General features: G+C 38.8%; 1 protein-coding gene across 3 annotated transcripts in view; it reads left to right on the top strand.

Moving 5' to 3' along the window:
- Window positions 1-15,474, top strand: part of LAMA4 (laminin subunit alpha 4) — a 148,611-nt gene that overhangs the window by 129,247 nt on the left and 3,890 nt on the right. For all 3 annotated transcript variants that reach the window (XM_040238466.1, XM_040238464.1, XM_040238465.1), the window contains 8 exons: window positions 2,121-2,274; window positions 5,642-5,829; window positions 8,028-8,217; window positions 9,068-9,223; window positions 10,807-10,966; window positions 12,906-13,036; window positions 14,062-14,155; window positions 14,625-14,744. In XM_040238466.1, coding sequence (XP_040094400.1) covers window positions 2,121-2,274; window positions 5,642-5,829; window positions 8,028-8,217; window positions 9,068-9,223; window positions 10,807-10,966; window positions 12,906-13,036; window positions 14,062-14,155; window positions 14,625-14,744 — 1,193 coding nt within the window. The remainder of the gene's footprint in view (window positions 1-2,120; window positions 2,275-5,641; window positions 5,830-8,027; window positions 8,218-9,067; window positions 9,224-10,806; window positions 10,967-12,905; window positions 13,037-14,061; window positions 14,156-14,624; window positions 14,745-15,474) is intronic.

Raw genomic sequence — 15,474 nt, forward strand, 5'->3', positions numbered from 1 at the left:
TTTCTAATGAGTCGGCTCTTCACATCAGGTGGCCAAAGTATTGAAGCTTCAGCTGCAGCATCAGTCCTTCCAATGAATATTCAAGATTGATTTCCTTTAGGATTGACTGGTTTGATCTCCTTGCAATCAAAGGGACTCTCAAGAGTCTTCTCCAGCTCCACAATTCCAAAGCGTCAATTCTTCAGTGCTCAGCCTTCTTTTTGTGTTCAACTGTCACATTCATACGTCACTACTGGGAAAACCATAGCTTTGACTACAGACCTTTGTCAGCAAAATGATGTCTCTGCTTTTTAATATGTTGTCTAGGTTTGTCATAGCCTTTCTTCCAAGGAGCAAGTGTCTTTTAATTTCATGGCTGCCATCACCGTCCACAGTGATTTTGGAGCCCAAGAAAATAAAATCTGTCACTGCTTCCACTTTTTCCCCATCTATTTGCTATAAAGTGATGGGACTGGATACCATGATCTTAGTTTTTTGACTGTTAAGTTTTAAGCCAGCTTTTTCACTCTTCTCTTTTGCCCTCATCAAGAAGTTCGCTAATTACTCTTTACTTTCTGCCATTAGAGTGGTATCATCTGCATATCTGAGGTTGTTTCTGTTTCTCCCAGCAATCCTGATTCCAGTTTGTGATTCATCTAGCCTGGCATTTCTTATGATATACTCTGCATATAAGTTAAATAAGCAGGGTGACATTATACAGCCTTGACATACTCCTTCCCCAATTTGAAACCAATCCATTGTTCCATATCCAGTTATAACTGTTGCTTCTTGACTCGCATACAGTTTTCTCAGGAGACATTTGCGTATATGAAGTACTCACCGAGATAAGTCTACTAACCATCTTTCTCCATACTGTTATTATAATGTTATCAACTATATTCCTTATGTTATTTATTAGATGCCCATGGCTTATTTATAAGTGTAGGTTTGTACCTCTTAATCCTTTTCACCGATTTTGGACTCATACCTCCCCTTCTGCATCCACCCATTTGCTCTCTGTATCTGTGACCCTGTTTTGTTGTTTGTTTTGTTTTTTTGATTCCACTTTTAAGTGAAATCATATAGTATTGTCCTTCTCCATCTGACTTATTTCATTTAACATAACACCCTCTGGATGCGTCCACGTCACAAATGGCAAGATTTCATGTCTCGTGGCTAAATAATGTTTCGTATACATATACATACCCCATCTTTATCCATTCATCTATCAGTCAGCGCTTAAGCTGCTTCCATATTGTGGCTGGTGGAAATAATGCTGCAGCGAAACTAGGGGTGCGTGTATCTTTTCAAATCAGCCTTTTTGTTTTCTTCTGGTAAATACCCAGCAATGGAATTGCTGGGTCATACGGTAGCTCTATTTTTAATGTTTTGAGAAGCCTATTTTCCGTAGTGGCTGCACTAAGTTACATTCCTACCAGCAAAACGTGAGGGTTCCCTTTTCTCTGCATCCTCACTAACACTTATTGTGTCTTGTCTTTTTTATGATAGGCATCATAACAGGTGAGTGGTATCTCTTTGTGGTTTTGCTTTGCATTTCCCTGATGATTAGTGGTGTTAAGCATCTTTTCATGTGTCTAATTTCTGTCTTTATGTCTTCTTTGGAGAAATGTCTATTTAGGTCCTATGCCCCCTTTTTCAATCAAGTTGTTTGGTTTTTATGTTGAATTATATGAGTTCTTTGTGTATTTTTTATATTAACCTCTTATCAGATATATTGTTTGCAAATATCTTCTCCAATTCAGTAGACAACCGTGTTGTTTTATCCTTAACAAAGACAATGAGAACCCCCTGAGTTCAAAAACATGCAAGGAAGGAATTTAATACAGATTAAGTAACGCAGAAGAGGTCCCCATCATCCAGGACATGGTGAGGGAAGACATGTTCCTCTGTCAGAGTATGCTGGTGCCAGGCACAGAGTTATTGGTTAATTGGTTAAATGATCATTTGAAGGGTTCTAATTAAGATAGTGGTTGGTGGATCAAGACCCATCACATACACACACACACACACACACACACACACACATACATTAATTGCTAAAGTTCTTTGACTTCCATAGTTTGATCATGTAATTCTGAACAACATTCTTAAGATTTTTCTTTCCTCCGTTACAAACACAGGTTGGATAGAGATGTAGAGGTCGAAGACTTCCAGCGGTATTCTGAAAAGGTCCACACTTCTCTTTATGAGTGTCCCATTGAGTCTTCACCATTGTTTCTCCTTCACAAAAAAGGAAGAAATTCCTCAAAGCCTAAAACAAATCAGAATAAAAAGGTAAAAGATAATGCTGCACCAACTTCTAGATTGCCCTTGTATTCCACACTTACAATTCTAGTCACTGGTGCTTTATTGAATTTACTCATTTGCAACTGTGTTTGTATGAAAGATATGATTTCTGTAGTATCTGATATTGCAGTTTACCAAATTTGTTGTATCAGTTCTTACTCCCAAAGAAACAGTTCGAGTAAGCTTTTGCTCTTGCTTCCAACTGCTTTTCACTACAGTGGTTAAAATCGCTCTGTATTTTATATAAAAATGTGTACTATTTACTGCGGTCACTCTCTAGTACCATTTGTTGTTGCCTAACAGCCTCTAGTTTCTGTCACAGTCCTAGAAATCATTGGTTTCTGATCTTACCTTGTTTTTCCCTCCTTCCTGATCTTCCTTTTAACCACTCACATCCACAGTTGATCTGTGGCATCAACTAGAGTGACTTTGCATTCAAAATCTTGAGTCTTAAGTTGCGGTCACTGATAACTGTTCTCTCATTCGTTTTACATCTAGCATGTACATTACTTGCCTTCATTACAAACGAAAGTCCAATTCCTTCTCATTCTTTCAGTCTGACCCTCCCTACTCCATCCTGGCCCAATGTAAACAATGCAGTCAAGTGCCAGTGCTGCCATCCTGGTCCAAGCCATTGTCGTCTCTCATCTGAATTACTGTAATAGCCTCCCAACAGAACTCCCTGTTTTACCTTGTTCCCCAATAGTATATTCTCAGCACAACAACCAGATCCTTTTAAACATGCCTTATCATGTTACTTCTATGTTCAAAATGGTCCTCCCACTGCACTCAGATTAAACGCTGAAGTTCCTGCAATGTCGTAAGGGACCCTTGTTCTCACTTGCTCTTCTCCTCCTATTGATCTACCGGCTGTTTCTAGAGTAAGCCAGGTACACTCCTGCCTTAATATCCTCCCTTGAGCTTTTCTCTTACCTAGACCATGCTTCCCCCAGATATCTTCATTGACAACTTCTCAAGGATTGCCCAACTCTCATCTGATCAGTGAGGCCAGCCTTAACCCCTATTTTATTTGTTTTTTTAATTGAAGTATAGTTATATAATGTTACATAAGTTACAAGTATACAATATATAGTGATTCTCAATTTTTAAAGGTTGTACTCCATTCATAGTTAATATAAAATATTGGCCATATTCCCCATGCTGTACAATATATCCTTGTAGCTTATTTTATACCTAATAGTTTGTACCTCTTATTCTCCACCCTTGTATTGCCTCTCCCCTCTGGTGACCACTAGTTTGTTCTCTCTCTGAGTCTGCTTCTTTTTTGTTATATTCACTAGTTTGTTGTCTTTTTTAGATTCCACATATAAAGGATATCCCACAGTATTTGTCTTTCTCTGACTTATTCACTTAACATTATGCTCTGCAAGTCCATCTATGTTGCTGCAAACGGCAAAATTCTGTTCTTTTTATAACTGAGTAGGTCCTTTGTGTGTGTGTGTGTGTATAATGTATGTATCTTCTTATTCATCTTTTGATGCTCTTTTAGGTTGTTTCCGTATCTCGGCAATTGTAAACAAGGCTGCTGTGAACATTGGGTATATGTATCTCTTCAAATTAGAGTTTTTGTGTTATTTTTGGATATATACCCAGGAGTGGAATTGCTGGGTCATATGGGAGTTCTGTTATGTTTTTAGTTTTTTGAGATACCTTCATACTATTTTCCACAGTAGCTGCACCAGTCTGCATTCCCACCAACAGTATAAAAAGATACCTTTTTCTCCACATCCTCGCCAATTTGTGTTCTTTTTGATGATAGCCATTCTGACAAGTGTGAGGTGATAGCATTTCCCTGATTTCTTGGATTTGCCCAGAACACAGACTTTTTTGGAGGTCTTATCTTTTTCCCATATGAGATTAAGAGTTTTGGGCTTCCCTTGTGGTCTAGTGGTTAAGAATCTAGCTGCTAATACAGGGGATGCGAGTTCAGTCCCTGGTCTAGGAAGATTCTACATGCCCTCCACTTGCCACAATTAGAGAAAACCTGTGCACAGCAATGAATACCCAGCACAACCAAAAATAGATATATATTGTCAGTCTGTTCCAGTCTGTATTACAATATTGTTTTATGGAAATTCCACACTGCTTTGTTTGACTAGTAGAAATCCTCCTATACTTCCAGGACTACGGTAGATTTATTTTTATGTGTATAGGTCTTCTGACATTTCGATGGGAATTAGGGAAGGGGAAAACTATGTGCATTCATTCAGCAATCCTAAACCAGAAACTGTCCTCTCCCCTCTGATCCTGTGTCTCAACCTGACTCTTGCTGTGTTCTCCAGCTCTCCCTAGCTCCAAACATTTCCTCTCTCTTCTTACTTTATTGCAAGATTTCTTCCCAAGTGGATCAGATCAGGCCACTCTGCTTTTCAAACCTGTGGTGCTTCTCATCACCTAAAAAACAAAGCCCCATCCTTTACCAAGTCATCTAAGGTTCTTTCTATCCAGCTACAACCTGTCTTCCAATTTGTTGTTTAAAAGCCAAATCAATTTTCAGTCCTTAAAAAACAGGAACCATGTCTCACTCACCTTTCTGTTCCCCACCACACACTGCCCACTGAAGGCATACAGAAACATTGATTTTTTTTTCTTCTTCTTCACTCCTACCTATTAGGTACTCAATAAACATTTGCTTGAATAAATGAGTAAAGGAATGAATGCTCAGATTTACTTGCATTTACTTTTGCTTCATAAGTTGACTAAATAACCATTAAGTATTAGTCTATAGCTTCAGAACTGTAAATTTTAAAATCAACAGTGCAATTTTAAGAGCACAAAATAATTTTTTTAAATCGTTCTATATCCTGTCACATAAGTTTGCTACATATCTTATCACCCAAAACATTCTTAAAAAAATATTTTGAAGATGCTACTAAGTATTTAACTTTTTATGCAGGATATGTAAATAATAATATGTGTATTCAAGTGGTATTGTTGCATATGATATGAGGATTTTATTTATCAAGTATCTCAGGAGTCTTTATTGCCAATTTTTTTCATTTTACACCATTGATTAAAATGTGCATTTAGTTTAAATCACAGAGCACTTGTCTCTATAGCTTCACTATACAAATTGTTTTCAGACTGTAAATGGGAATTTTGGGTTTGTTAACATACTCTGTTGTCGTTTGTTGTTACTGATTCAGCTACTGCTGGCATTTGCTTATGGTAGTAGAGGAATGGAGAGGTCTAATATTTTATGAGTGGAATATGTACAAAGAATATACACTTTAATTATTTAATCATCATTGTTAATGATAAAAAATTAAAAGTGAATTTTTGCTACTAGTATGTCAGTTTTATCCCTTAAATGAGTCATTTCCTACTCTTACAGGGAGGGAAAAGTAAAGATGCTCCTTCGTGGGATCCTGTTGGCCTGAAATTCCTAGAGAGGAATATTCCAAGAGACTCGCACTGCCAGCTTTCCAACAGCCCTAGAGCGATAGAGCACGCCTATCAGTACGGAGGGACAGCCAACAGTCGTCAAGAGTTTGAACACCTAAAAGGAGATTTTGGTGAAAAGTAAAGTAACACACTATCCGTTCAGAAACTTGATGCTATGGCTGGGCTTCATCCTTACTTGCCATATGTTCTTTTTCCTATAATTTTTCTGTGCTGCTTTAATCTTGTTCTTTTTTTCATCAAAACAATTACTAAATAGAACATAATTCAAACTGTCCAATAAATAACATTCTCTGTGACTTTCTTCCCAAAAGTAAGGTGCATATAACAGCATTGTCCTAGGAGTTTGCTGTACTTAATGAAAAAGAAATACAATCAAAGAAAGGAAGATGGGGGAAATTTTAAATGACTCATCATGTAACCTTACTGTCACCTTCCCTTTCTGACACAAACTGCTTTCAGACTGTAAGTGGGAATGCATCCGAACTGCTGGAAGGTTAATAAGGAAAGGCACTAAAAATACAAATGCACTGTGTCTCTGTTGACCCTCAAGCTGTCTCTAAAGTTCATCACCTCTTCCTGGTGTTTCACAACTCTCCAAGTTATTTAGGATTATTTAAGATTTCTTTTACAGTATTAGCACCCAGATACTCTTATATAGCTCTTTCAAACATTCATACCGTCAGTGGATTCAATAAAAAACTCCTAATTTCCTATTTTCCTAATAGGCAGAATCAGTATTTTGTATTCTTCAGGAAAAATACAGAGTTAATCAAACTGAAAATTAGCTTAATAAATGTATCTTATCTGTGGCGTAAAGCTGAATTTCTAGAAATTTTATTTGACTTCTACACATTTTGGTAGCTGTTTTTAGCATATGATATCCATTGATTAATTTTTATGGGGAGAAAACAATCTGTATTTTAGATAGTACATAAATCATATTGTTTCTATGCAAATTTGTATATGCATATTAATTGCTCTCTAGTATTTTGTCTACATGAAGCTTCCTTAGCATAAAGATTTTTACTAAATTAAGTGCAATCAGTTTTTCAAAGCAAGACATTTTTTTTTTATTTTAATTGGAGGATAATTGCTTTACAATGTTGTGTCGGTTTCTGCCATACAACAATGTGAATCAGCCATAATTATACATATGTCCTCTCTTTCTTGAACCTCCCTCCCACTCGCCCCAACATCGCAACCCTCTAGGCATCTCTGGTTTGAGCTCCCTGTGTTATATGGCAGCTTCCCACTAGCTATCTGTTTTACATATGGTAATGTATACGTTTCCATGGTACTCTCTCAGTTGGTCCCGCCCTCTCCTTCCCTCACTGTGTCCACAAGTCTGTTCTCTGTGTCTGCGTCTCTATTCCTGTCCTGCAAATAGGTTCATCAATACCATTTTTCTAGATTCTATAAGTATGTGTTATTTTATGAAACTTGTTTTTCTCTGATTTACTTCATTCTGTAGTAACAGGCTCTAGGTTCATCCACCTCACTAGAGGTGATTCAAACTCTTTTCTTTTTATGACTGAGGAATACTTCATTGTACATATGTCCACAACTTCTTTATTCATCTGTCATTGGACATCTAGGTTGCTTCCATGTCCTGGCTATTGTAAATAATGCTGCGATAAACATTGGGGTACTGGTGTCTTTTTCAGTTGTGATTTTCTCAGGGCATATGCCCAGCAGTGAAATTGCTGGGTCTTATGGTAGTTTTATGCTTCTGAGGTGGTGCTAGTGATAAAGAACCCACCTGCCAGTTCAGGAGACGTAAGAGATGTGGGTTTGATCCCTGGGTCAGGAAAATCCCCTGGAGGAGGGCATGGCAATGCACTCCAGTAATCTTGCCTGGAGAATCCCATGGACAGAGGAGCCTCATGGGGTATAGTCCATAGGGTCGCAAAGAGTCGGACGCGACTGACGCGACTTAGCATGCATGCATATGGTAGTTTTATTCCTAGTTTTTTAAGAAGTCGCCACACTGTTCTCCATAGTGGCTGTATCGATTTACACTCCCACCAGCAGTCCAGAGGGTTCCCTTTTCTCCACATTTTCTCCAGCATTTATTGAAACAACACTTTCTTAAATGTGGGATTTATCCCTGTTGTATGAGGAAATGGAGAAGGATTTACATTTTTGAATTAGCAGTGCTTACCCGATATTCACAATGATAATAAGATATAATTGGAAGTAATGTTGCTTGGGATTAGATCAGATGGCTTTATTCTTCCTTACGCTGTATTGTCTTGGGAAGTTAGAGATCACAGTCTTCTTTGACAAGTGGTAAGCTTTTCCTTCTCATTTACCAGATCCCAGTTTTCCATTCGTCTGAAAACACGTTCCTCCCACGGGATGATTTTCTATGTCTCAGATCAAGAAGAGAATAACTTCATGACTCTGTTCTTAGCCCATGGCCGCTTGGTTTTCATGTTTAATGTTGGCCACAAGAAACTGAAGATTAGAAGCCAGGAGAAATACAATGATGGACTGTGGCATGATGTAAGTTGAAGGCAGAGAATATTATTATCAGCAAACGTCCACCATTCTAATACCCCACTAGTGGTTTCTCTAGAAACATCCATTTACAAATTTTGTTGCTATATGTTCAGAGTTCAGTTTCAGAAACTTTCGTTAATTTATTACAAAAATCTTGAAGCTTATTATTTTAAAAGAAATATAATCTGAGTATAATTTTTTGACATATCAGCTAATTTTAGTGCAGTTATTTTAAACAAAAGATCAGTGGTCAGTGTAAGCTGAAGTTTGGTTTCTAAGGATTTTTCACTTGACTAGGTTTTTTTCCACTGCCTATAATATTCTAAATTTTCTATGATTGCTGAGTGTCTTATAGACTAAGCTATGGAAGGTACAAAATAGAGTAAATCTGTTAGGAAGAAAGGATACAACAGGTAGAATAACCTAAATATCAAAACAATTCAGTGTGTGTATTGTGGGAAAAATAAGCAATGTCACCTGTATTACTAGGAAGAAAGGATACAACAGGTAGAATAACCTAAATATCAAAGCAATTCTGTGTGTGTATAGTGGGAAAGTAAGCAATGTCAGCTGCATTACAATTAATTATAATCAAATTTAGAAGCAAGAGCATGTCGGCTGCCAGCTGGGACAGAGAATTCTGCTAAACATAAGCTGTATTCAGAGATTAAGCCTGTAACTTTAAATCAGGCTTCAAAAGAAGAGACAAAACTCCTGACCTTTGGTGAAACGACCACTCTTTAAAGAACTTCTGCAGCACTGCAAATGATAGCACAGTTGAGAGAAGCAACACAGCCTTTCCACTAATCTTTGGATGTACTAAAGATACGCGGTTGTCCTTCTCTCCATCAAGGTGATATTTATTCGGGAAAAGAGCAGCGGCCGAATGATAATTGATGGACTTCGAGTCTTAGAAGAAAGTCTTCCCCCTGCAGGAGCTGACTGGAAGATCAGGGGTCCTATTTATCTGGGAGGTGTGGCCCCTGGAAGGGCTGTGAAAAATGTCCAGGTAATCCAGGTGTGATCAAGTAGAGCCATCAACCTTTAGAATTGAAAGATTGTTTAATCTAGCCCTCACTTTATGATTAGAAAACTGGCAAAAGTAAAATTGTACTTTGGCTGGAGATGGGATACATAAGTGGGTATTGTTTTATGGTTGTCTGTCCACCCTGTGACATCACAAAGCCCGGAGTAATCTTTTGATTCTAAGGTAGAGGTGAGATGAAAAATGTTTCAGAGGTATAAACTGTCATGAAAAGTTATGTCTCAAGGGATGCTTATTTGTTCAGCAAGTACCCAAGCTTTTAGTCTTAAAGAACACCCAAAAGAGAATTCCCTGATGCTCCAATGGTTAGGACTCAGTGCTTTCACCACCCAGGCCTGGGCTCAATCCCTGGTCAGGGAACTAAGATCCTGCAGGCTGCATGGCACAGCCCCCCAAAAAAAATTAGCCAAAAAAGAAAGCAAGTCATGATATTATATATTATTGGGTAAAAAAAAAAAAACTTTCAGGCCATTATGTAAACTATGATCTCATTTTCATTTCTTACACACACACACACACACATACACACAATTTGTAATTGTACAAGGAAATATGGTTACCCCTTGGGGGACATGAGGATATGGTAGAAGAAAACATTATTTTTGTAATTTAAAAGTTTAAAATATTGGACCTTCAAAAATATTTAGCAAAAAAGGAAAGCATCAAAGGACTAAGTTTATTTTTAATATAAATACAGGTTTGACTTTAACACAAAGAATATACTTCTAAGATCCATTAAATGGCTTCCCTGGTGGCTCAGTGGTAAAGAATCTGCCTGCCAATGCAGGAGATTCAGGTTTGATCCCTGGGTCAGAAAGATCCCCTGGAGAAGGAAATAGCAACTCACTCCAGTCTTCTTGCCTGGAAAATCCCATGGATAGAGGAGTCTAGCAGGCTACAGATCACAGGGTCACAAAAAAGTCAGACACAATTTAGTGACTAAACAACAACAACAAAGATCCATTAATATGTGTGTGTAAAGCAAAAATGGGGGGAAATGTTCATATTTAATTTGATTTTAGATGAGTAGCCCCAATTCCATGACAGCTTCTTTAAAAGAAAGATTTCTAAAACTGTGAAATCGGTTATCTGAAGTGGCCCGTGTTTCATGTCCTGTGGTATGATAAATGCTCAAACACAAGCCAATAAAGCAAATTCTCTGCTGTTTATTTAACCATGGTAGATTTAACAGTTTAGTTCTTTGCTAGCCCTCATCAGCATTAGGTGATCTAGGGCACAGCTGTCTTTCTTGAAGAAAACAAATGAGAATATTTCTAATTCAATTTGAAAACCACAGCTGCAATTTACCTTGTGAAAAAATGTTGAAATTTTTGTACCTTAATTAGGTAGGCTGTTATTATCTAATACAAAATTCTAGCTTCAAAGATCTAGTTAAAAAGCAACAATCTGGAAAATGATTGACTATTCAGATAGCTAAAACAAATAGGGCAAGAAATTAGTAGGTTCCTCTCAGGACACAAATCCCTTCATTGGTGCGTCTGTGAGTGGTGAGAAAATGGATTTTAAGAAATGCCTTCTCCTCTCAGATAAACTCGGTCTACAGCTTCAGTGGCTGCCTCAGCAATCTTCAGCTCAATGGGGCCTCCATCACCTCTGCTTCTCAGACGTTTAGTGTGACTCCTTGTTTCGAAGGTCCAATGGAAACAGGAACATACTTCTCAACAGAAGGCGGTTACGTGGTCCTAGGTAACGATGACTTATGTTAAAACATGAATCATGAAATACTTCTTTCCTGGAGATGGCTAACAGGGATATTGGGCCCAAAGTTAAAAGCCGCAATAGCAAACTCAGCCCTTGAAGATGGTCACTTTCATAAGGACCACCTTTCTCCTCTGCTGCCGTCCAAATAGACACATGGACCATGCCAGTCCCTGTTTGCTTTCCCCAGCCAGTGCTCCCCTGCAGCTGGCAAGCCTTTCAGGATAGGCCGTCTTGGCTCCTTTAGACTTTCTGTGCTGCACCGTGGTCTAACCGGTGTGGGCTTTTGGCTGCCTCACACAGTGGGGTTTTCTCTGCTCCTTCTAAGCAGCACCCATTGTTTCTGCTAAGGAAAGTTCCACTTCTTCCCCTCTCCAGCAACTCCAGCAGACAAAGCTATCCTTAAAAAATTTTCTTTCTGGATTTTTACTCTCAACTCTTACTCTCACTCAACAAAGTTTTCATTGTGTGCCTCTGATATGACAGTCCCTGTGCCAAGTGATGGAACATAATGGTTCTAAAAATAAGGAAATAAAATCCTAAACAGACTATACACAGTCACCATCTAGTCCATTCCAACAGCATTCTGTAGAGCAACCATTAGGTGTGAGGAGGGCACCAGAACAGGTGCTGAGAAAGAAAACAGGAGAATGTCCCTGCCTTCAATATGCCCTGAATAAAGACCTACAGTGCAGCCACTTATCCCTTCTTAAACCATCCCCATGTCCGGCAGAATAACCGGAGGCAATGTTTCCTCTCTTTAGTTCACGATTTTACTTTCCTTTCTCCTTAACCCACTCCAGTACTCTTGCCTGGAAAATCCCATGGACGGAGGAGCCTGGTGGGCTGCAGTCCATGGGGTCGCTAAAAGTCAGACACAACTGAGCGACTTCACTTTCACTTTTCACTTTCATGCATTGGAGAAGGAAATGGCAACCCACTCCAGTGTTCTTGCCTGGAGAATCTCAGGGACGGGGGAGCCTGGTGGGCTGCCATCTATGGGGTCGCACAGGGTCGGACACGACTGAAGCAACTTAGCAGCAGCAGCAGCAGCTCCTTCTTTATCCCTACTAAAACACCAACAGGCACATTCCTCTGCCTTTCATTGAATTTCAGTGAAAAGAACTCAAAGGTTTAGACAGCCTGAAAAGCATAGCAACCTGCACAATTTATGTTCTCAATAAACATTAATAGCAGGAAAACTTTAAAAAGTGATCTATAAGAAGCCATGTGAAGTGAACACTATTAAGATGCCCACCTTTGCAGTGAGTCTCTTGGAGTGAACACAGCTATTCTTAAGAAGAATTCATTTTCTTGAATCACTGCGAAAACAGCTCCTAACCGCTTTTGCTGTTCTTACTTTCTCTTTCCTCCCAAACGCTCTGCAGCACTGGCTCCAGTGATCTCTTTTAAGAATTATTTTAAATACAGATCTGATCAAGTCGCCTCCTACGCTCACTGTCTGCAATATAAAGTCTATCTTCCCTTCTGGAGCCCTGGAGCCCTTCCCCGTGTGGCTCCTGCTGGCCTCTACTCACCCTCCCTCCACCCTCGCTCGCAGGCCTCTGCAGTGCTCTCCAGACATCCCAGACTCTTGCACTTGTGTTCAGACCAGTTCTTCCTAGTTAGCTCTTTCCTGCTTCTCACTTTTGAAATAATAAATCGTCCTGCTAGTTGGAATCAATTTTTCCTCACCTGAGCTCCCATAGCCATGACGAATTTTCAGCATGTGTTTCCACCCCGCACTCCAGACCCGCTCAGAGCTTTCCAGTGTGTTTGACATGGAAAATGACACTTTCCACCTATCTACTGAAAAATGCGTCAAACTTTCCAAAAGAGATACAAAAAATACGCGATTATGAAATCATGCCATGGTTACAAACTTTAGGTTGCTGTTCTTGAGAACTAATAGTATTTCTCTCCACAGATGAGTCTTTCAATATTGGATTGAAGTTTGAGATTGCATTTGAAGTCCGTCCCAGAAGCAGTTCCGGAACCCTTGTTCACGGCCACAGTGTCAATGGGGAATACCTAAATGTTCACATGAAAAATGGGCAGGTAGTGTGTTACAAATTGTTTTAACAAGTCTGTCTTCTCTGACCTTGGATTCTAGATCTGAAGCAGTATTTTATTTCACAGAATTATTTCGTCGATCTTTCCTAACTGAGGGGAAAAACAAACAACAGGGAAGCTAAAACATAAAATTTAAATGCAGGCAATTTTTGGATTCAGATTCATATGTTGGGAATTGACTTGATTAGAGCAAAGAGCCATGAAATTGTGGCAAAGCCCAAAAAATCAATAATTAAAAATTTTTAATAAAAGAGTCAGAAGAGGAATTTTTTACAACAAATGGAAGCAGCAAACGTTCATCTGTCTATAATATGTATGCATATCACACATACATTCTTTGCAGCTGCTAAAAATAACAATTGTTATAATTAAACACCACTTTCATCCTTAAATAACATTACTAAAGAACATTCATGAGAGTATTCAAATAAATATGAAGCATATTTTCATCAATGTCCCTAACTTAATATAATTTTCATTTGAGTTCCAGTATATTCTATAAAACCATATAACAATGAAAACAAATCCTTGTATGGTGCTTACTGTATGTCAAATACGATTCTAAATGCTTTATATGGATTAACTCATTTAATCCCAATAACTCTGTGAAGTAAGTATTACAGTTATCACCCTTATTTTGCAAATGAGAAAACATGGCCCAGAGCGAGGGACATAGGAGCGCTTGAGTATGAGTCCAGGCAGTCTGGCTCTCGAGTCCAGCTCTTCCTCAGTACCTTTACCTGCCTTGTACAGCACATTCCATCTTTAAAGGAATTCACTGTGCTATCTTACTGTTCCTCTGCCCCCTCTTCTCTCCGGTGTCTTTATTTTCTCTTTCTGAGGAACACATTTTCTCTAGTCTACTGAACAGTGACCCCTTGTGTTCAAATTGCAAAGCTAATGTCTGGATGTTCAAAGTTTTGCTTCCCTGTGGTAAATGTAAGAAATCTCATCTTATCTCAATGAGGAGCAATGAAATGAAATTCCACAATGTGCCCTGTTTTTTGCAGGTCATAGTGAAAGTCAACAATGGCATCAGAGACTTTTCCACCTCAGTGACACCCAAGCAGAGTCTCTGTGATGGCAGATGGCACAGAATTACAGGTGAGGAAAGCGGTGTGTCCTGGGTTTCCCTGATAAAGTGAGCCTGTACACCCACCTTTGACATGATGACTTGAAAGAACTTAGTCTGTATAACATAGGACAGAATAGGTAATAACTGACAGTCTAAAAGTAGTCAAGAAAAGAGAATCAAATGTACTAAAATGTGTATATTGAATCCACATGTGATTTGAAAATATTAATGCTGCCAAAATAGTCTTATGGAGTTGTTTAAATAATGCATTATTTATAAAACAAAGAAAAAGTATCAGAAAGCGTATTCTAAATATTCTCCCTTTCAAAGGAAAATTTTACAGTGATTGGTTAGACACTGATGTTTTCAGTGATTAGAGGGAAGTGTATGGTTTATTCTAGAATAAATAAAAGCTATTGCTGTAATACATTATTCCCTTTCATGTGAAAATTAATCACCTCAATATCACTTATGACCACTCTTTTCCCTGTATTTCAGTTATTAGAGATTCAAATGTGGTTCAGTTGGATGTAGACTCTGAAGTGAACCATGTGGTTGGACCCCTAAATCCAAAACCAGTTGATCACAGGGAGCCTGTGTTTGTTGGAGGTGTTCCAGGTAAGAATTATTTAAAGTGACGAGTTTCCAAATCCAAAAAAACAGCTAAATTCTCATAATTGTTATTATAGTATTAAGAGTTGAGCTATGTATTTTTGTAATTCACCTAGTAACTCCCAAGAATCTTATATACAATATCCTTTCATAGGGGACTTTCCCAGGTGGTGCAGTGGTAAATAACCTGCCTGCCAATGCAGGAGATGCAAGAGATGTGGGTTCAATCCCTAGGTCAGGGAGATCCCTTGGAGGAGGAAATGGCAATCCGTTCCAGTGTTTTTGCCTGGGGAATTGCATGGACAGAGGAGCCTGGAGGATACAGTCCCTGGGGTCACAGAGTCGGACATGACTGAGTGACTGCACACACACACATCCTTTCATAGGAAAATATATACTGACAGGAAGCACGCAGCTCATCCAAGCACCAAAACAAAGTAACAGATGAGAACTACTCGCGGCATTCTAAACGGTAGATACTGCTCTCCCTCTGCTGCATCTGCTGAATGTTTTCTCTTCTCTTTACACACACCTCTCAAATACACACAGTGAAACACACTGTTTTCTCTCTTACATAAAGAAAAATTTGTTATTGCTGCTGTAGAATCTGAGAACCTTAGAAGACTAAAAGTTTGGTGACAATTACTCCTCTTCCACACTGAGAGAATACACAGTTCTTCCCGTCCAGGACTAGTGTGAAACGTGAAAACAGCTGCAGACCATAAGTTCTGTTGTT

The sequence above is a fragment of the Oryx dammah genome, unplaced genomic scaffold (genome assembly GCF_014754425.2).
Source record: "Oryx dammah isolate SB20612 unplaced genomic scaffold, SCBI_Odam_1.1 HiC_scaffold_4, whole genome shotgun sequence".
Taxonomy (NCBI): domain Eukaryota; kingdom Metazoa; phylum Chordata; class Mammalia; order Artiodactyla; family Bovidae; genus Oryx; species Oryx dammah.